Genomic DNA, 22,302 nt, shown 5'->3' on the forward strand with positions numbered 1-22,302 from the left:
CATAGAGCTTTCACTGGTCTGGGCCGTGACAGTCCAGGCGACAGGCCTGCTGTGATCTAACAGTGAAGAACGGAATCAGATTGACACTTGCTTCCATCTCTGACGTAGTGTGCATGCTGAGGGCATGCTTCTTTGGCCTTTACTGATCCTGGTGACATGGCGGAAAATCAGTCCGACTCAGCCTTGACACTCGGCGACAATAGCATGGTATGAATAAACAACTGGCAGATTAGGAGTGGATGGAAGGAGTCTTCTTCAGGGAACAAAAACAAAAAAAAAAAAATCAATGGCCTTCTTCATTAATTACACAAATCCATAACAAGGCATGGAGGAGAAGCAGGGCGTACCAGGCAGGTGGGAGGCTGTGGCATCAGTAATTAATAACCCAAAGCCCTCCTGATGAAGGCATGCAGATATATGACTGCAGGTCTTGTTGATGCTTCTTAAACATGCGCAGGCACTTTTTCAGCACCCCTGCTGTTTACATGTTTGTGTTTGCCAGAGGGATATAGTGCTGCAGAAGAAGAGAGGCAGAGTCGCAACACATGAGAAGAGATGTGCAAGGAAGAGTTTTTAATCCATTCTGCAGCATCTGCTCATCACGGAGCTGAGAAAACAACAAAATCGGGAGTTAAAAGAAAGGAAGCAAGGAGTCATCTCTACGTGCTCTGAATGGAAGGAAGGTTTCATCATGATGACTCCAAAAAAAAAAACAAAAAAAAAAAACAACCAGACAACAAGAAAAGCCTAAATCAATAGAGGGCTGGCATGAAACGAGAAGGGCACCTTTCTCTGAGACGATGTTTGATCTATATTTCATGTCAGGTCATGCCATGCATCAGACCAAGATGTGTGGGTTTCTTCTCCCCCCTCTAGCAGCAAGTCATCAGCGTCGTATATCAGTCCCTTTCCAACTGGCATTATAAATAGACTCGGCCCGCATGTTCGCTATCGCTGGAGGTGTCACTCTGCGATCTCATCTGCAGTCGGCAGTCAGTCAAGGAGTTTGGGGGCTGCTGGTGGAGGCATGGCACATCTCACTCACCACACAGAACATCAGCAGGAGTGATGGGACAATAGGAGCACCAGAGGGCCATGGTCAAAGAACTCAATCACAAAGCTAGACAACTTACACAGGAGTGATCAACAAAGACCAAAAAGATTGCACACCCTCGAGTAATCCACACTGCAGGCCATTCCGGGGAATATAATGACATGACTCTGCAAACTAATCACGTATGAGGATGCAGATGGCGATAAGTCAATGAGTTAATAACACATCGGAAATCACAAGCGATTGACAGGATGAACTTCCTTTTTGTGAGCCTCCCGTCTGATTCGTTAGCTGCCTTAAGCCGGGTTTACATTGTATGATTTTATCCTGATATTGCTGTCGCAAACAAACAATGCACATCATCAAAGAATTATTTGGTCGTTAGTTGAGACTGGTGGTCTTACAGTGCGTAGCAGCTGTGACAGCTGACTTAGTGTCACTGTGACCAATGACAGCCGAAAATAAAGTTCTGGCACTGTCACAAAATTCTGATTAATATCTCATTTAGAACATATCTAAAGTATTAAAAATATAATTTAATGTGGCAAAATAAAGTAAGAGTATTCACACCTATTTTTGATGGGCATACCCATACCTTTTACTATGGACTGGCCAGGTTAGACCCATCACTGTATTGGGGTGGCTATCTAGGGTGGGGTAAACATTGGAATTCTTCAATTAGCTACCATTAACTAATGATATTAAATTCATGACATTAGCATATTTCATAAGATATAGCCTAACGTTATAACTATTACTTAGCTGTGTGCATTTAATGTCTGACAGGGATCCTATGAAGGCCGTACATAATGTAGAAAGGGGAGCCACATGATGTCAGTGGGTCTAACTTGGCTACCCCATTTCGCTAGACCTCTGGCAAAGAAGTCTGAATTTACTTACTTACTTTATTTTCCAAAATTTTGACATTTTGTCTAATTCAGATATGTTCTATTTATACAATTACATGGAAGTAGCTAACAATTTTCAGGGTGAATTTATTTGAAGTCATGCTAAATCGAAAAATAGAATTCAATACTGAGCTGGGATGAGAAGACAGAAAAACATTCCTGGAAATTAATAAATGAAATAGATTTAAGGTCACTTCCGCTACAAAGAAAACCAAAAAGAATGTATGTTAGTACCACAAAGAAAGGTGCTAGGCCACCAAGAGCCATCAGAACCGCTTCAGTGCACCGTGACATTGACTCTACAAGTCCTTGGAACAGTAATGGAGCAATGTACAAAAGATTCTCTGTTCTTCCAAAAGATACTCCCTCAGTTGGTGGTTTAATAATTGTGTTGGGCCCAAACCATGCTGGTAAATTGGCACTGGACTTTCAAGTTTTCCTTTAATTTGTCACCCATCTGTATCCATATTACATCCCAAACATATAACATCCCAGTTTTGGGTTAAAACCTAACTGGATAGTCTCATACTCTGTTACTTCAAAGTCAACATCTCTCCACATGAGACCTACACTGAAAAAAAAAAGATGCCTGATTTTTCCAAAATCTCTTCTTTTTTTTTTTCCATGTCATCATTCACTTCAAAGAAACCATGATGAAATCCCTGAGGTATAAAAGTACTTTCAAATAAGAGCTAAACAGAATAAAGAAGTTTTCATAGTTCTGTGAGGCACTCAATATGTAGCGGAAGTCAATTCTGGTGAAATGTTTTCTCAGAAGTTAAGAGACGAACTCTGAATCTGTTTAATAAAGTCCGGGCAATGAAAACATAATGCCAGACGACTTAATGGTCATTTGTTGATGTTGAGATGAAAGCTGGCGGAATGGAAAAGATGAGTTCAGAGCAAACTTGGATTGAACCAGTGCAATTGCTAATATGAGAACTCTTCACGTTAATCACCACTACATCCAGCTCCAATGGTATACCATGTTCTTATTAGAAATGATTCCATATGCAACAGCTGAAAGGTACAGAAATGCAGATCCTGACTGGGGGACCATGTGAGTTTTGGATAAAGAAGCCTCTGAAACTGTTATCTATTGTGTCTACCACTGTGCTGTGGTCTACCACTGTTCCTCACATGACCCCAAGATAACAGTCAAGCTACAATCATATTACAATGGTAAAAGCCCTGATCCCCTCTGGCCACATTTGTTTTAATCTTGGTCGTTAACATTCGCCATCCCCACGACGCAGATGTTTCCCTTCCTTGCACTAACGAACACTTTGCCAAGTCAGACAGCTGCCAAGATTGAAGAAAGATGTTTGGAGGCTTTGGCATGGAATAATTCAACCCACTAGCAGGGTGAGGATGGAGATGAAAAAAAACAAAGACATTGAAGGAAACTGGGAAAAGGTAGAGCTGACTAAACCTTTCCCTCGAGTCATTTGGTGGAACAATAATTCCAATAATTAATTCTAAACCCACCTTCTGTCCGTGAGAAAATGTCTCTCCTGGCAGCCTGGCTCATATTAATCCACATTTACCTTATTACTCCTTCTCAACAAAGCCACAAATGCTAACCAACAATCTGACAGTTAAGATGCCACCATTTGTCCTCAAATAGAGTGGATTTCAGGGGCAAATTGGTGGTGGCTCACCTCATCCTCTTCTGAATAAACAATGGGTATTCTTTTCCTGCCATGACGGTTCAGTACATTGTGTTAAATCCTCAAACGCGGCAAATTTCATTAACTTGATTGAATATGGAGTGTTTAAGTGCTGCTGTCATTTTTACGTTTGCTTTATTTGCTGTGAGGTTTGGTTTCACAGAACACATAATTAAATTAACCAGAAAGCCAAGAAAAACAATCATGACTGAGAGACATGTAGGGCTGAAAGCATACCCAGAAAACTCTTTCATTCATTGGTTAAAAACTTCATTCGTTGGAAAAAGGTCACAAGATTTGGAAAGTACTTGTAAAAAAAAAAAAAAAAAAACGACCCAAACAAGAACATGTGTAATTAATAATTACATAATTATATAAATAGATTTATATAATAGTTTAAAAACGGATTACAGTCAAATTTGGTTACAGCCTTAGTGAACTCTAGTGAGCATTAGCTTTACCTCTCACTATTATTTTTACACTATTTAATTATTTAGTGTTACTGGCAATGGAGACTCCTTCCGAAAGGGCTTCCTCACAGAATACTTCACCCTATCAATGATTACACACATTTTAAAATCCATTTATATGGAGCGTCTGCCATAGAAATAAAAATGTATTAAAAAAGAGCACATTCATATGAACTGTTAAGTATGCACATACAGTATATAGAACAGAACTACATCGAGAACTTGGGCAATGGTACTGTATATAAAAATGATTTCTTGGAAAGAGTTTGAGTTCCTGCAGATCTAGAGTTCTCTTAGCCCTCAACTTCCTGGCTATTGGGTTGAAGCACAGAACCTTAATTTAATGCAGGCGCATTGATTTATGCTCAGGTGTCCCACAGTCATTAAAGTAATTGCATGATCACTTTATAACATCCTCCCATGGAGGCAACGGTAATTTGGCGCCTCATCCTGCAACACAGAGGCAAGTCCCGTAACAACATTAGGGCTGAAAATGTAGTCTGTGCTATCATCTTACAGACAGTACAAATTGATTTTATACCTTTCTGACTGACCACGAAAGCGCTTTTAACGTGTCTCTCACTCAAGTTCAGGCTTTGATCTATGAAAGACTCACCAGGCTTAACAGCCGTTATCGATTGCCACTTTCTCTCCAGCCAGTTTCTCTGGCAAGGTTTCGGTGTCAACTTATCATTTCACAAGTCTGCCATGTTCTTGCAAGGCATTCCTACACTCCGACCGCACCTTTAAAGGTGGTGCTGGTGCACAGTTTCAATCTCCTCAGGCTAGAAATGGCAGAATTCGCAGAGGAATGACCAGGGATATTTGTCTTAAAAACAAAAAAAAGCACAACTTTCCGCTAATCAATTTTTTTTTTTTTTTTTTTAAAAGTACAGTTCAAAACAAAGTTTTGTTTCCAATGGTCCATAGTTTCTAATCTCGCAGTGTAACCAAGTATGAACACACACACACAAGACCTGTCAAGATATTGGCAGTTGCTAACCTTACAGTCCTGGACTTTTGAGGTGAAGACAGGCATACGACAGGCAAGCAGTGGACACCAGAGTGGAGCCTTTGTCCTCCCGTCATCTTCTGCACAGATCCAGCCAGGTGTGTTTTCTTCCCCTGAATGGGAAAGATGAAATGAATCATGAAATGATGAAATCAAATGGAACAAGAAGCAGAGGAGCATGTGTGTGTGTGTGTGTGTGTGTGTGTGTGTGTATGGACAACTGTGACAAATTACACTCTAGAGCTGAAAACATTCAACATTTGAGACTTTTGAGTGTCCCCCGAATGAGTCATTTGAGATCATTCAGCAAAAGGATTCATTCAGATTCATTCACTGATTCATTTGCTCAAATTGAAGTACAGCCTGATTGAACATCTTGCTTACTTATTTACAATTTATGTCATTACCCCCACGTTTTAATAATTAATAATTAACACTCTTTAACGAAGTTAATCTTGATTTTGAATAAAAAGATTCACTGAATCAAATGAAAGAGGGAATCTCGGTCTTGAACAAAACTTCCAAGGACTCACTGGCCACTAGAAAAGGTAGATGTTGTGCAAACGTAATGGCAAATATGACTTATCCAATCCACACACACACACACACACACACACACACACACACAGATAAACATTCCAGACTAGACGAAGCCTGGCAACAGCAACTGAATGAAATGAAAGACTCAGGACCCTGAGAATCATTTATTATATGACCTCGCAGAAAAAAAAAAGACAATTTTCTCTGTGCAGTTCACCAAATATACATTTTGAAATTCAATGGAACCCAGAAGGGTATGTGTATTACTCGGAAAACTTGATGTACTTACAGTGTCTTTGTGCAACAAATTTATATGTTTTATTTCTGTCTTATTAACTGAGGTCTCACTCTATGTACTACACTATATACAGCATAGGAACTAACTTGTGTATACATTTCACAACACTGAATGTAACTATAAAAGGATAGAAAGTATAATGTTTCATTTTTTAATTAATAAAAAGTAGCTAGCATTGAAAAATGGCTGTGTTATAAGAGGAATAAAACAGTCCAGGACAAACTGTTTTTGGAAACTAATTAACCTCAGGGTGAGAGCGGTAAGGAAAATCAGCTGCTTGCTTGCCATCTATCTATCTGTCTATGCTTTGTGTCAACACACGTCACACCACATAGTCATTGATATTTCTCTTTAACAGCATGCCCCCTAGTGTATAATTCCTTATTTAATAATCAGAACTATATAGAATTACCGATACAGTAACGTTCAAGAAGAGATAACCTTTTTGAGTATTTAGATATATTTGAGATTACAATACATGTTTCACCATTTTCTTGTAGCGATAAACTAACTTAGACTACAATTTTTACAATTACAACAACAACAAAAAAAGAAAGAAGCTGAAATAAGACTACTTATATAAGGAAATCATATTCATGAATGAAAGCTCCAAGGACCAGAACACGCATCGATTTAGTGGAGGTAGAAGTAGTTATGAAAACACATTTTAACAAACTTTCCAGACAAGAAAAAGGTTTCATCAACACATGAATGAAAAGAATGACTCTGTGACTGATATCGTCCTATTCACATAAGTGACTCATGAAGGACAGAAATTTGTACATACTGTACTAAACAGCTCATTGTAAGAGCATTATTTCTAAACAGAGTAGGCGTGATCCTGCAGAGCACCACAGTGTCCAAACTCCCATGAAGTTCTCAACATAATGAGTCTTAAGAAATAGCACAGGTGTCCACCTCAGCATGCAAAGTAGGCACTTCTGGAAGTCAATTAATGAAGCCTGGATTCAGGTGGTGGGAGCTACCAGAGCTCTGAAGCACAATGCAGCAACCAAAAATAAAAGAAATGTTCATTCAAAATGGCAGATTATATACAGTAGGACATAGAAATTCTAAATAGTGTTGGACCATGATCACATCAGGGATTGACATAATAGCACAGAACAACTCCGTAATACATAGACATCCTCAGATGACCATTAGTTAATTGGTGACGTGAATGTTTACTGCATAGTGGGGCAGGAGGAAACTGCATTAAAGGCATTCAAGAATGTTGCTGCAAATTTCCTTGGGAACTACAGAACACCAACCTACATCCAGCTGGTTGACAAAATGTTTCAAGCATACAAAACCATGGGGAGCATCTTGACACTAAGGATTCCATTTTTACACATTCAAATTTAGACTTCTTCTCTGCAGTCAGTTGTGAGCATGATGAAAGGCTTCACCAAGACGAAAAAATGGGACCAGCGCAACTGGCATCATCAATGTTGGAAAATCATGGCTAGACACTTAAATGAGAAGCATTGGATGCCGTGTAAAACCAAAAAATGAGCAGACGTAAGCTGGCACTATCATGTGATTAAACACAAATCCAATAATGCACCATATCTATGTGATCCAAACGATCTGAAATGAGTTTTTGTGCTCAGATTGAAGAGCTCTCTCATGACCACCAACAACTTCTTGTTCAGTGTAATTGGTTCATTTTAACCAAAGCAGCAAGCTTTATATTATGTTGGACGTCATAACCTAAACATGTGTAATACAGCAGTGCTGAATTCTCAATTCTGATTGGTCAAAAGGTTCTGAAACATTTTAGAACAGCAGCTCTAACAGTTATACTTAATCGGTTCTGTCAAATAAACCTTACACAGGAACTTGTATGTTTATGGAAGGAGTCTCCAGTGTCAGTAAATCAATCAGAAGTAAAGTCTTTTAGAGAGAGTTTAAAAGAGGGGGGGGAAGAGGCTGCTGAGAAAACAAAATTAAATGTAACCATAAATGGATAATGAGTACAACATTCTTTAATAAATTTTATTTAAAAATTCGATTGTTGGGTAAATTGCTGTATTATACAAGGAATAGAACACTTAAGCTAAGCTGTTTTTGGAAAGTAATCAACTTTGGGTTGGCTGCATTGCACCACCATGTTGTTGATTTTTTTTCCCCCATAACAGCCCATCTACAAGTAATTCCTTCTGTACTTCTTATATTCATCTAAATCAAAGGAATAATTTATTCCCGCAAATGTTGGATGTTAGTTTGGTATTGTTGTTTCTATGACTACAGAGAGCACAAAGCAGGTTATACACTCATCATATCATGAGCAATTAAAATGCCATTTCTTGTTGCATTAAAGAGCTTGCTTTCATTTCATCCTTGTGACTTTTTCGCATCAACATTCAATTAGCATCAGATGTAGCAATAAAAAATCTCCAAAACAGTACTGCAGGATATCAAATGTAACGTTTGCTTCAAATAGCGAGATGCGAGTGCCACGGTGGCTGACAGGAGATTGTAGGGTTCGGAGATGCAGACATTCCAGACAACTTCAGGGCTAATTAGCTTGACTCTCAGCATTTCAGCTTGTGTGGATTTCATTTAAAAGGATGCAACTGCCAGTGCCTACATAGCGTAATGGTCCCTACACCTTTAGGGGCAGCTAGAAATTGATTTGGTATCTCTTTACCTCTGCATCTAACTCTAAAATCAATACAGTGAACACATCATTCCAAGGAAATATTTGCACCTGCTTTTTGGCAGGGCACTTTTATGGTATTTATGTATTTATTTATTTTACAGCACGTAGGTGCTCTAAGGCAAATTCTAGAACTTTAGTTTTACAGACTGATTCACTTAACTCACTCAAAAGCCTCTCTTTCAATTCTTTGCTCTCAGTTAATGAGTCTTTTAATCTAAAAGCTTTGATACAAAGGTGACAGGATTGTTGAAGGACACATTCAATTAGGAACTTTAAAAGGAGCCTCAGAGACAGCACTCTCCTCTAGCTTCTCAAGCATCGTTTAAATAATAGCGTGAGTCAGACCAAATATTTCGGCTTCAAAGCACAGATAATATAAGGCGCTTCAAAATGACTGCCTAATGAATATCTTTATTCAAGGATTCCTTGAGGTCAGGGTACTGGTTCAGTGTCCTTCATATGACCTTGCATAGCTACATTAGCTTCAAAAGGAAGTTTTAATTGGATGGTTAAATAAGTAGTGGTGTCAACAGCACAGAGTGGACGACATTGCATATTGCACAAAACATATAAAGATGCAATGAGAGCGACTTTAGTCCAAAAGATTTGTCAATGTTTAAGTAGTGAAACATAGACTCAGAGTCAGGCTGTATAACACACACACACACACAAAACAGGGGATAGAAAATGCAGACTGAAGAAGGAAATAACTTTTTTCCTTGCTGGCAAATGTATCATGATGTAATATGAAAGCAACACAATTAAAAAAAAAACATTATGAGACAAATACAGTGATATAAGAACAAGAAACTGGCAAGTATTGAAATAAATATCTAATAGGAGTCTGGAATATTGCTGCATGAATAGTTCTAGCTGTAATAATCACATTCAGTTTGGTTTATTTCAACAATATGGCTTCCACTACCATTATTCAGCTTATAAAATAGTACTTGATCCAGCACATCCTATTATTTACTATTTGTTTTTGTTTTTTTCATATCATAACATGCCAATGATAAGCTGACCAATCATTTATCTGCTATAAATTTTGTATCTAATTTTATCCATAAAAATATGGCCCTTTTGATAAGCAATTTCATAAATTAAAATAAATTAAAAATAAAAACTCAATAAAACCTTTTTGTGTAATTTAACTGGATGAGATTATAATGAATTAATCAAACAATTAATTACTAATGAATTGTTTGTGTATTTAATGTATTTAAAAAGATTCAATTCCAAGGCCAATACTGTCATAATTATGTGTTTAATATTACCGTTATATGGCATTTAATGTTTTTGGTGTATTTATAACTCTGAGCATGAATTTCGAGGCCTGAATGTGGATATTGCAATTGTGCTATTAAATCCTAATTACATGTGCTTAACTTAACTCTAATTCTAGATCAACAATGTGAAGTTCTCAACAGGCATGCCATAAATGTTCATAAGTGTAAGAAAGTGCTAAAAAACACATTTTTTTTTTTTTGAGTAAGTGAAAAAGAACACTATGTCTCTAAAGAATATTGTTTTGGCCACACACTATATTGTGAGAAGGAAAACCTGCAGAGCTTCATTCTGTTTGTTCTGCAGGAAATCCTTTCCTAACAAACTCCCACATGTCTATTCCCTAACAGCACTGTATCAAGTCAAACACTAAACTTAGGTGCACTAAAAACCTTTATCTCAAGGTTAAGGTTTATATAAAATAAAATAAAAACACATTACTTAGGAGTTACATATCTTAGTCATTACATACAGTGTAATTATATTGCCTTAGGTAATAGGGCAACATAATGCCTACATAAACCCTTCTTGACAACTGGCATAAACTTACATAAATGTTTGTAGAGGCTAATTCCAATAGTCATCAGCTGTCTTAATATACACTATATGGCCAAAAGCTTGTGGACACCTGACTATAAAACGTGTATGTGCTTGTTGAACATCCAATTTCAGATTTACTCCACCTTGGCTGTCCCCCTTCCACTCTTCTGGAAAGGTTTTCCTCTAGAGTTTGGAGCGTGCCTGTGGGGATTTGTGGTCATTCAGCTGCAAAAGCATTACTGAGGTCAGGCACTGATGTTGATTGAGCAGGTCTGGGGTGCAGTCAGCGTTCCAGTTAATTCCAAAGGTGTTCAGTAGGGTTTAGGTCAGGGTTCTGTGCAGGACACTCGAGTTCTTCCACTCCAACCATGGCAAACTGTGTTTTCATGGAGCTTGCTTTGTGAACAGGGGCATTGTCATGCTGGAACAGCTTTGGGCCTTAGTTCCAGTGAAGTGAAATTGTAATGCTATAACATACAAAAACATTCTAGACAAATTGTGTGCTTCCAACTTTGTGGCAAGAGTTTGGAGAAGATCCACATATGGGTGTGAATGTCAGATGTTCACAAACTTTTGACCATATAGATCACCTTCAATCAGAAAAATTTAAATTGAACTTGACACTTATTTATTACCCAAAATGAATTCTGAGGTAAATTTTCATATAACAGCCATAATAGTCAGGATTAGGCTAACACACAACATGAAGGATAACACTGATACAAGACCAGACAGATAATTTCACCACATCACAATGATATTGTAAGTGGCCAGTATACTGGCTGTACTTCTTCGCATGATTTGTATCGTAATGCTGTCAAATATTAAATTCTTTGAGGACCGCCACTTTCTGGGAGCAAATTAAACATTTTTTTTCCCCTAAAGAAATATTCAGTTATCAGTTTTTCTGTGCATATACGGCATTCAGAATCCACCTTCAGTTTCTTTGAAAGAGACATTTTGCGCATACCCACGTTTTCACGTTATGTTAGAAATACCCAAAGATTACAAGTAACCATTAGCAACAGTAAGCATGTATAGCCTAAGGACGCTGACAAGAGGATCTCTAGTGGCTATATAAGAAACTGCATCCGTGTGTGATTAATTCTTTACATTTCCATTACATTATTGCATTTCATTTCCGTTACTTGACTTATGGAATGCATGGAATCATCAGGCGGGCCGGTTACGGCCCATGGGCCATATATTTTGCACCCCTGATATAGTGTATAAATTTCATCTTTTTAATCTTTTTAAGACTAATCTGCTAGTCTACTAAAACTACTTCTAAAAACAGTCAAACAAAGCCACTTAAGAGTTAGAGATAATAAACAGCACATGGAATTACTCAGTCATTGCAGTTTAATAAGGTTGCCCTAGGTATTTTTAAAACCTACATGTGAACTTAGAACAGGAGTTAGAAGGAGTCATGAGGACTGCATTTGTCAAGAATTTTGATAGCAAGTAATGATACAGAAGATTTCTTGATTGATGAATATGTCAAAAATAAAAACTCATGAGAAAATAGTTGCATTTTGCTTTGTGGAAGGAATAAAACACCCTGAGACATGCTGTTAGGGGAAAATCATCAACAACGAACTTTACTGTTATTGAGAGTTACCACCTAGACGTTGATTATTTTAAGTAATATTAATCTGGCTGTTACTATACTTATGGTTTAGTAATAAGAATTTATATTTATTAATATAAACCTGCGATTTGAATTGCAGCTGAAACTACAATCAGAGCTGCTGTAGATAGAAAATTATTCAATACGTTCTGACCAATCAGAATCGACAATTCACGAGCACTCTGTTACAGCTATATCTTCTAGCAAGGAAAGGTCAGTAATGTTAACATGCGAGTTGATGAGAGGGAAAATATTGATGCTTAACTTACCATAATTTAACGAGACAGCAGTCAGGATCTTTTGATCCAGCAATCCTTCTCTTGCTCTAGTAATCTGCATCAATAATTTACTATGCTATCCAACGATCATATGAAGAAACGCACCGGCTCTAAACTCTCTCATGAACTTGTATTATTAATGGCCCAATTTTATATTAATAATGTGCATAAAAATACATAGTATATTTTATTCCTTTTTTTTTTGATCTTCAAAATGTGTGAAGAATTGGATGTGTTCTTTCTACGACTAATCAATTTTCAACAGCACAAGTGATTTATTTCTAAGGAAAGACAATGTGTGCAGCAACTAGATGTGTGGAACAATTCGGAGTGAGCCGACCTGTTTCTCCAACTCGGCTTTCACGCAATTTTGCACCGTTAAAATCTGGCCTTCGAAACTCACACAGATGTAACAGCAGTAATAAACGTATTCGTGTCTATTTGGTATGTCATTAACACACAGCTTTGCTGCTGTGTTTCTTTCCTCAGTGGTGTCACTAATGCAACCGCAGCACAGGAAAAAGAAAAAGCATAATGAATGTATTTCCCTGACCTACTGGAGCAGTTAATCCCTCTGCTCGGCTAGACTCCTCTCCATTTGCAAGCAAGCTCGCTGTCTGATGAAACGCACCTGATTCATAATTATATAAAGCGCCAACTGATCCCTGACCTCATCATACAGTGTGGCCTTATGAGGAATGGGAAAGGTCACAGGTTACTGAAATAGAGGCCAGGCTTGTCCGTCAGCTCTCGTGGGTCCTCGGGTCTTCCCCTTGCTTCCGTGATGCTTTCGGACTTTTTTCAGCTAATTATTCAGTTAGCATAACTAATGGGCCTTAATTTGCGCTCCTTGCCGATTTTTATGGTCATCGAAAGCTCTGCATCCTTGGAGGGCTGTTAAAATACATCCAGAACGGTCCTGAACTCAAAGACTGAAACTTTACAGATTTTATAATGAACAGCTTGAAAGAAACATAGAAATTAATGTGCTTATGTTACGTCTGAGAGAGATGATGCTGGTGCGATACAGTGAACTAATTTAGGGACAGACAAACCACACGTAACACTGTCATTAAAGTATCATAACCTTGTCGTAACCTACAGTATATATAGCTCTTGTCATAACCTTGTCGACAGTGTTACTATGTTTTCATAGATATTTATTAAAATGATCACCTACTGTATCACTATAAATAGACAGACAAAAACATACATAACACTATTAATGCGACATTGTTGTATTAGTCAAATCTTATAAATAGTCAAATAATGCTCATTTAAGATTCATAGATAATAAACAAGGACATAGCCCTGTCATTGCAGAGTTATTACGTGGCGATAGGCATTTATAAATCCTACATAAGCATTCATAAGGACTTAGTAAGGTCCAACAGGCTTCATGAGGACTGCTTTTGTCAATTTTGATACCAAGCTGACATAACACTATGTGAAGCGACATAACGTTACGTCATACTCACTTATAGCATCTTTTATGTATATTATAGCATCATGACAACTGACACTGTAGATAATAAATGATGGAGTGCTTGTTTGGGACAGAGAAATTATACATGACTGTTATTAATGTGACATTATCCTAAGTATTCTTAAAATCTTTTAAATAGTCAAATACATTCCACATAAGATTTATAGATGCTAAACAAGCGCATAGCCCTGTCATTGCAGTGTTACTACATAGCCATAAATACGTATAAAACATACATAAGCATTCATAAGGACTTACTAAGGTCCAATAGGCATCATGAAGACTGCTTTTGTCAATTTTGATGTTGAGCCAGGTAGTCATGTGACATAATATCTGAAATGTAGGCATTACGCAGCCTTATAAACCTGGCTCTCAGTCGGAGTGCTGCTACAACGCTGCACCGTGTCCAGAATCGTTCTGGTCTTAAAGACAGAGCTTCATAAGAAATATATAGAAAATAAAGACAGTGATACACTTATTTTGTAGCCGCACAGCTAAATAACTGCTTAATAACTGGAGCACGACACCAAGCCCAACATTTTATCATGTTATGGCTGGCTTTCTAGGAGAGGACCACCTGTGCTGACCTTCAGCCCTTTGAAATACATTAATGATGACAAATACCGGAAGCTTCCCCTCTGCACAAATAATAAACACAATGCCGCAGTGCCAGACTGAATGAAGCATTAATGAGAGACAGCCAGTCAACCCAACCTCGCTGCTCTGGCCTAGCCGTGAGGGCCAGCATCGCTAATGAGTCGGACATCATGCATTCTGCTCGCGTGCACTTCCTGCATCTGAACTAGCAGAGCAATCTTTAGATAAAGCCTGTCCCTCTCTGAGTGTAATAAAGAAATACTCCAGCACTGTAACATTCTAATCTGTATCCAATGCATCTGTAGTGTATGTACGGAAGAGAATGGTGCTGTTAATGATGGGGCGGTGTGATAAAGCAGAGTTACTATTTCCATGAAGATGTTTCCAATAACAGCATGTCCTGAGTGCTTTATTCTGCTTATACCACATGAATATGACCATGCAATTTAACATGTGATACTTCTTATCCATTTATAGTTAAAATTCTCAAACCAACCTGTTGCTCCCCTTCCAGCCTCCCTTTTTTTCCCTTTATCTTGACATTAATAAGACAAAAACAGCCATCTTGACATGTTACCAAGACAACACGAAGCCCTTCATCCTGAAGCCTATCCTTTGACTGTTAAAACGTATTCACATTGGTGACTTTCATTTCATTTCATTTTAAATGTTCATGTGCTGTGATTTCTTCTGTTTTTGTGTCTCATACTAAATTGTTTCAGAAATTAAAACAAAATCTAAGCTACAGTTTTTAAATAATAATGTTTTTTATTCATGGGCAAAAAGGTTATTCAATACCAACTAGACCTGTATGAAATTGTATTTGCCCCGTAGTTACCAATATCCCAAATCTATTAAACTGCATTTATAATGGGGTTCAGCTGGTCTAGATGCAACCAGGCCTGATTATTGCTGTTCTGTTCAATCAAATCAAGTTGGTTAAAAGGTCTTACCCAGTAACACACTATATCAAAATTGAAAGAAAGGCTCTGGGACTCCAGAGAACCACAGAGAGAGCCATTATCTCCAAAAGGAAAAACATGGCACAACAGTGAACCTTACCAGAAGTGGCCAACCTTCCAAAATTCGTCTAGGAGCACAGTAACAACTCATCGAGGAATACAGGGGCCCCATTACATCTGGTGTAAACCAAACAGGGCCAGGCCAACTTGAGCAGAATTCATGTTTCCCTGAATTATTTCTCTACCAGAAAATCCTAAAGGAGAATTCATATTTTATATATATATATAAAGTCCAATTATATATATTCCAAAAGAATTTAGCATCATCGTGGCTCCCCAGCACTGAGAAATGGACATAACATTCACTCTAAATTAATAGAAGTCGTCCAATATAAGCCTAACAGCAGTTGTTAAAATCATATAAAATAATTCAACTTTTCAAGAAGAGGACTAAGTTACATCAGTGCTATTTTATCCCCAACCAGTCAGCCTGGGGTGTAATGGGAGGGGTGTGGAGGTGTAAGCCAAAAAAACAAACAAAACAAAAAAAACAAAACAAACATGAAGGACAGAGTTTGTAGAAGAATTCAGCTTGTTAGTGAGCAAATTAGTCCTTGAAATATATCTCACTGCACATCACGCATCTCCTTAAATTTGCTCACTAACAAGCTGAATTTTTCTACGAGCACTTTGTCGTCCATGTTTGTTTGTGGGGGTTTTTTTTGGTTTACACCTCCACCCCAGGCTGCAACCAGATTGGTTGGCGGATAAAAAAGCAGTGATGTAACTTAGTCTAACTTAGTCTTAACTTAAATAAGTTATATCAGTGCTTTTTTTTTTTTTTATCCCCCAACCAATCTGGTTGCAGCCTGGGGATTAATGGAAGGGGTGTGGAGGTATAAGGAAAATATTGAGAAATCAGACTAATTGTTGTTTATCAAAGATCCAAATCGATATGACATTTAACTAACTGCTAATTAATTGCTGTTATGATTATAGTGTGTAGGTCACATGAGGCACTTTTTTTATATGAATAAGTACAAAAGGCTCTTCAGGCATTGCTTCAGGCTTTTTGTGTATAAAAAATAAAAAATTTAAAATGTAAATGAGAATGTACAAATTCATGTTAAGTACTTTGCTATCACATTCGTTAGACCATTCTTTAATTAACAAGCATTTCCTGAAACCATTCGTAACTAACATGGTACATAAACTCATTCATAAATTAACAAGTAACCTGACCCATCGTTCTTCAATAAGTATAAGCCACCAGCTTGCTCAATAGGGATTAATCCCCACACTTAAATTCTGTATGTCCATTGTTAAAAGTGCTATACAAATAAAACTGAATTGAATTGAATATTTCCCTATTTGGAGCTTGGGTGCAGTTCTATGTCAAAAAGACATAGGCAACTCATTTCTATACAAAAGTATGATCCCTTGATAAGCCCTTGTCAATACACAGCTTTTCTATGGCTCAGTGGTGCAGTGGGTAACCTGGCCACCTCAAAACGCTAGCATCTTAGGCTGGAACCTCAGCTTGGGTCACTATCTGTTCATGTTAGTTGTACAAAACCAACTGAAGCAAACTGCATTTCAAAATGTGCTCATGTAAATCAACTTACATAGTACCAGGAAGTTAATTGCAAGAATCGTACTTATGTTGAAGTCAAATACTTGTGGAACTTGTGGAACGGCATTTATATGCCATTTGGTCGTTGTTTTCTACACTGAAAAAAAAAATACAGTTCACTGAATTTTCTTGATTCGAACGTGTATATGGAATCAGTTCCATGTGAATGAATTGGTTTGCATTAACACGGTTTGTTTTTGTATAGCCAGCGAGATTTGATCATGTAAATTCAAAACCCTGGAATGAAATCCAACTCCACTCAGGATCCAACCCAAGTCCCTGAAGTTGTGTGACAGCAACGTTCAACGGACTGTGAATCAGTTGCTTGACTTGTGTGTTTTTTTTTTTCTCCAGAGTCAAAAGTCAAGAAAGAACTACTCACAATTCATTCATTAAATCTCTGATAACAATTGCTTTCGGGAAACACTCCCAAAAACAAGCTCATACTTATGAATTTATCATTAAGATGAGTTCTAAGCGTATACAAATACATATATAAAGACCGCTTTCCAGAAAAGTCTTTTTTTTTTTTTAAACAGAGATCATAGGAGTGGATCGGGATGGGTATCCCATGGGACATGACAAAAAAAAAATCACAAGGTTTTTACTTTCATGCAGGTGAGAATGAGCAGTCAGATACAAAGATTGGTGAACAAACAAGGACAATGATCATTAACATGAACAGACAATTCCTTCATTCATCTTTAGCAACTGCCTGGTCAGAAGGTTTCAAGGAAGCTACTTGTCACAGAGCTTTAAATTAAGCTACTAGCTTGTTTATATTTGGGAAATGCATGTGCATCTCTAATTAAGACCAGTTATGAACTGGAGTGATGTAGATATGGTTGAGGAAATGTCAGAGCTAGAATAAACACTACATGGTGACACTGCTGGCTTTTCTGCCTCTGGGTTATACAGTATCTCACAAAAGTGAGTACACCCCTCACATTTTTGTAAATATTTGATTATATCTTTTAATGTGACACCACTGAAGAAATGACACTTGCTACAATGTAAAGTAGTGAGTGTACAACTTGTGTAACAGTGTAAATTTGCTGTCCCCTCAAAATAACTCAACACACAGCCATTAATGTCTAAACCGCTTACAACAAAAGTGAGTACACCCCTAACTGAAAATGTCCAAATCGGGCCCAAAGTGTCAATATTTTGTGTGGCCACCATTATTTTCCAGCACTGTCTTAAACCTCTTGGGCATGGAGTTCACCAGAGCTTCACAGGTTGCCACTGGAGTCCTCTTCCACTCCTCCATGACGACATCCCGGAGCTGGTGGATGTTAGAGACCTTGTGCTCCTCCACCGTCCGTTTGAGGATGCCCCACAGATACTCAATAGGGTTTGGGTCTGGAGACATGCTTGGCCAGTCCATCACCTTCATCCTCAGCTTCTTTAGCAAGGCAGTGGTCGTCTTGGAGGTGTGTTTGGGGTCGTTATCATGCTGGAATACATGCTGGGATCATGCTCTGCTTCAGTATGTCACAGTACATGTTGGCATTCATGGTTCCCTCAATGAACTGTAGCTCCCCAATGCCGGCAGCACTCATGCAGCCCCAGACCATGACACTTCCACCACCATGCTTGACTGTAGGCAAGACACACTTGTCTTTGTACTCCTCACCTGGTTGCTGCCACACACACTTGACACCATCTGAACCAAATACGTTTATCTTGGTCTCATCAGACCACAGGACATGGTTCCAGTAATCCATGTCCTTAGTCTGCTTGTCTTCAGCAAACTGTTTGCGGGCTTTCTTGTGCATCATCTTGAGAAGAGCCTTCCTTCTGGGACGACAGCCATGCAGACCAATTTGATGCAGTGTGCGGCGTATGGTCTGAGCACTGACAGGCTGACCCCCCACCCCGTTCAACCGCTGCAGCAATGCTGGCAGCACTCATACGTCTACTTCCCAAAGACAACCTCTGGATATGACGCTGAGCACGTGCACTCAACTTCTTTGGTCGACCATGGCGAGGCCTGTTCTGAGTGGAACCTGTCCTGTTAAACCGCTGTATGGTCTTGGCCACCGTGCTGCAGCTCAGTGTCAGGGTCTTGGCAATCTTCTAGCTTAGGCCATCTTTATGTAGAGCAACAATTCTTTTTTTCAGATCCTCAGAGTTCTTTGCCATGCATTGCCATATTGAACTTCCAGTGACCAGTATGATGGAGGGTGAGAGCTATGACACCAAATTTAACACACCTGCTCCCCATTCACACCTGAGACCTTGTAACACTAACAAGTCACATGACACTGGGGAGAGAAAATGGCTAATTGGGCCCAATTTTGACATTTTCACTTAGGGGTGTATTCACTTTTGTTGCCAGCAGTTTAGACATTAATGGCTGTGTGTTGAGTTATTTTGGGGGGACAGCAAATTTACACTGTTACACAAGCTGTACACTCACTACTTTACATTGTAGCAAAGTGTTATTTCTTCAGTGTTGTCACATGAAAAGATATAATCAAATATTTATAAAAATGTGAGGGTTGTATTGACTTTTGTGAGATACTGTATATTTCCAGTGGTTTCCAATGAGTGCATTGTGGTAGGGTTAATATTTAATGAAAGTTTTAGGCCACGTCCACTTCCAGTTTGAATCCGAATACAGAGCACTATAAAGATACAGATACTGCCATTATGTTCTTCCATCTGAGTGTTAGCATAACTTGCAAGTATTGGAGGCAGGGCAAACATTTTTACATTCAGCATCTGGTTTTCTGAGGATAATCCAACAATCATTATCATCACAGATCATAGCATGCCAAATAACTAGAACTAGGCCAAAGAACTAGAAAACAACAGGTATCACGGGAACAATTAAAACAAGGCTTGGAGTATGTAAGACTTTGCAATGCGTTACAAACACAGTGGGGTATAAATGGGTAAACTAATAAGAACTAACACAAAACAGCTGGACACAATCAGGAAACAAGCAAATGGCGGTGCAGGGGGTAGAGACAGGACCAAAACAGAAACCAACACAAACATGAGCACATGCTGCATATCACCATGGGGACTGGGATGCAAAGGAAGAATCTGTGATATTTACATATTTAGAGGTTAATTGAAAAATTCAGAAGTTTGAATTATTCATGAATTCGGTCACTGGGAGCAGTCAGTCAAGTTCATTAAGACCATTTTTCTTCTTAAACAAGTCTCAGAATGCCATATATATATATATATATATATATATATATATATATATATATATAAATATAAATATAAATATATATATATATATATATATATATATATATATATATATATACACACACACACATATTATATACACATATTATATATATATATATATACACACAAGGACGGGAATGAGAAAAACCCCTTGTTTTGTGGTTGCCTCACCATTCATATTTTGTTAGCATCCTTTGATTCAGACAGAAATAAAGGTTGTAGACTATACCACCATGGATGGCTCATTTATTAAGCATAATTGGCCTGATTTTCAACTTTGGAGCTCATTTTGTAGCTGTTTCATATGGTGTTGTCCCGTTTAAATAATATTTAGTATAGTAACTTATCCATGCCTTACAGCATCTTTTGGGTCTCACGTGTACAGTAAGGCATAGCTGGTAAATGTTCCGGCAACGGCTGTTATAGCCTTTCCATTGTCTGATGGAAGCAAACGACCTTTTAATACCTCCCGAACACATAATTGAATTCATTCATCAAGTGCACAGTTGCAGGCTGCCGCCAAAGGAAGCCTGCAGAGGGCTGAACCAGCAGCTTTGGTGGGCTTGATGCTCTGATGCATTTAGCAGAATCAAGAGCTTAAGCGCCTTTGGATTAGAGCCCAATGGCGTGCTAGCACCAGCCACTAGCTGTGATGGACCCAGCCGCTGCAGCCATTTAAGAGCGGAGGGAAATTTTGCACGTTATTATAATAATAACCCTAGTTTTTGCTCTGAAAAGCTATTCTGATTACACATTATCGTTATTGAACGGCATCAGCTTGCCGCTTTAATCTATACATGATTCATTTGACGTCGATCTGGTCTGTCAGAGACGAGTGTAAAAAAAAAAATGCAGAGTAATTAAACAAGCTACAGCTCTGGGCATGTCACAGGAATCAATGCAAAGCTGTAAGAATGCTAATTCAATTCATGCTAATGTTTACTGATCATAAAACATCCATGCTTTTCTCAGCAACTCTATTTTGCATATTCAGTGGAAAGATGACACTATAGTGTTATAATCGCAATTCCACTTACAGGAAAACGCATTTTTTTCCCCCAAGAATGATCTTGGGCTTTTATTTGAAATATTCTGTACAAGTGAAAATAGAAAGTGTGTATGTGTGTGTGTGTGTGTGTGTCTGTTTTGTGCTTCAGATATAAGAGTCTGTATTTTGCAGCCCAAACATGAAAGTTTCTTTTTCTTTCTTTCTTTCTTTCTTTCATGTATTTTTGAATAAAATATGAACCCAGAGTTAGAAATGCCACAATCTCCTCACATGACATTTTGTTGCATCCCGCAGGATCCCAGACTTGATGCACACCTCTACTCTCAACCAGATGAGGAAGAGGAAGATGAACAATAGGAGGAAGATGAGGAAGAGGGAGATAAGAAAGAGGAAGGTGAAGAAGAGGAGGGAGGTGAGGAAGAGGAACATGATGAAGATGGAGATGAGGAGGAAGATGAGGAAGAGGGAGATAAGAAAGAGGAAGGTGAAGAAGAGGAGGGAGGTGAGAAAGAGGGAGTGGAAGCTGAGCTTAGGAGGAACAGAAAGATGAAGAAGAGGAAGAAGAAAAGAAAGAGGAAGAGGATGAAGATGAGGAAGAGAAATATGAGGAATATAAGGAAAAGGAAGATAAGAAAGAGGATGAAGATGAGGAGGATGAGGAAAAGGAAGGAGGAGGAGTGTGTGCCACTAAGACATGAGGCAGAGATGGAGGAGTCGAGGCAAGCTTTTAGCCTCCTGCTTCTTACTCACGACTCCCTGTGGCAGTGCTGAATGCTGGTCTCAGTCAACGTCTCGACTTTTCTCCCTCCTTCACACACACACACACACACAAACACACATTCCTTCCAAACACATTGTCACCCCAATTTATCTGCATAATTGCCTAGAAATAGAAATCATTCATTTCTTCCTCACAAGTTAACAATTACTCTGGCTCTTGTATTCTTTCTTTCTTCCTCTGACCCACATGCTACGTCAAGCACACGATGTACACACAGATCCAAATCTCTCCTCAAATGCTCTGCCACATCCCTCCTGCTGATTTCAATACAT

The 22,302-nt window shown here is 38.4% G+C and overlaps 1 protein-coding gene across 2 annotated transcripts in view; it reads right to left on the reverse strand.

Moving 5' to 3' along the window:
- The window catches only part of arhgef10la (Rho guanine nucleotide exchange factor (GEF) 10-like a), a 147,246-nt gene that overhangs the window by 45,436 nt on the left and 79,508 nt on the right, over window positions 1-22,302 (reverse strand). For both annotated transcript variants that reach the window (XM_053653400.1, XM_053653399.1), the window contains one exon: window positions 5,106-5,227. In XM_053653400.1, coding sequence (XP_053509375.1) covers window positions 5,106-5,227 — 122 coding nt within the window. The remainder of the gene's footprint in view (window positions 1-5,105; window positions 5,228-22,302) is intronic.

This window comes from Ictalurus furcatus, chromosome 21 (genome assembly GCF_023375685.1).
Source record: "Ictalurus furcatus strain D&B chromosome 21, Billie_1.0, whole genome shotgun sequence".
Lineage (NCBI taxonomy): Eukaryota > Metazoa > Chordata > Actinopteri > Siluriformes > Ictaluridae > Ictalurus > Ictalurus furcatus.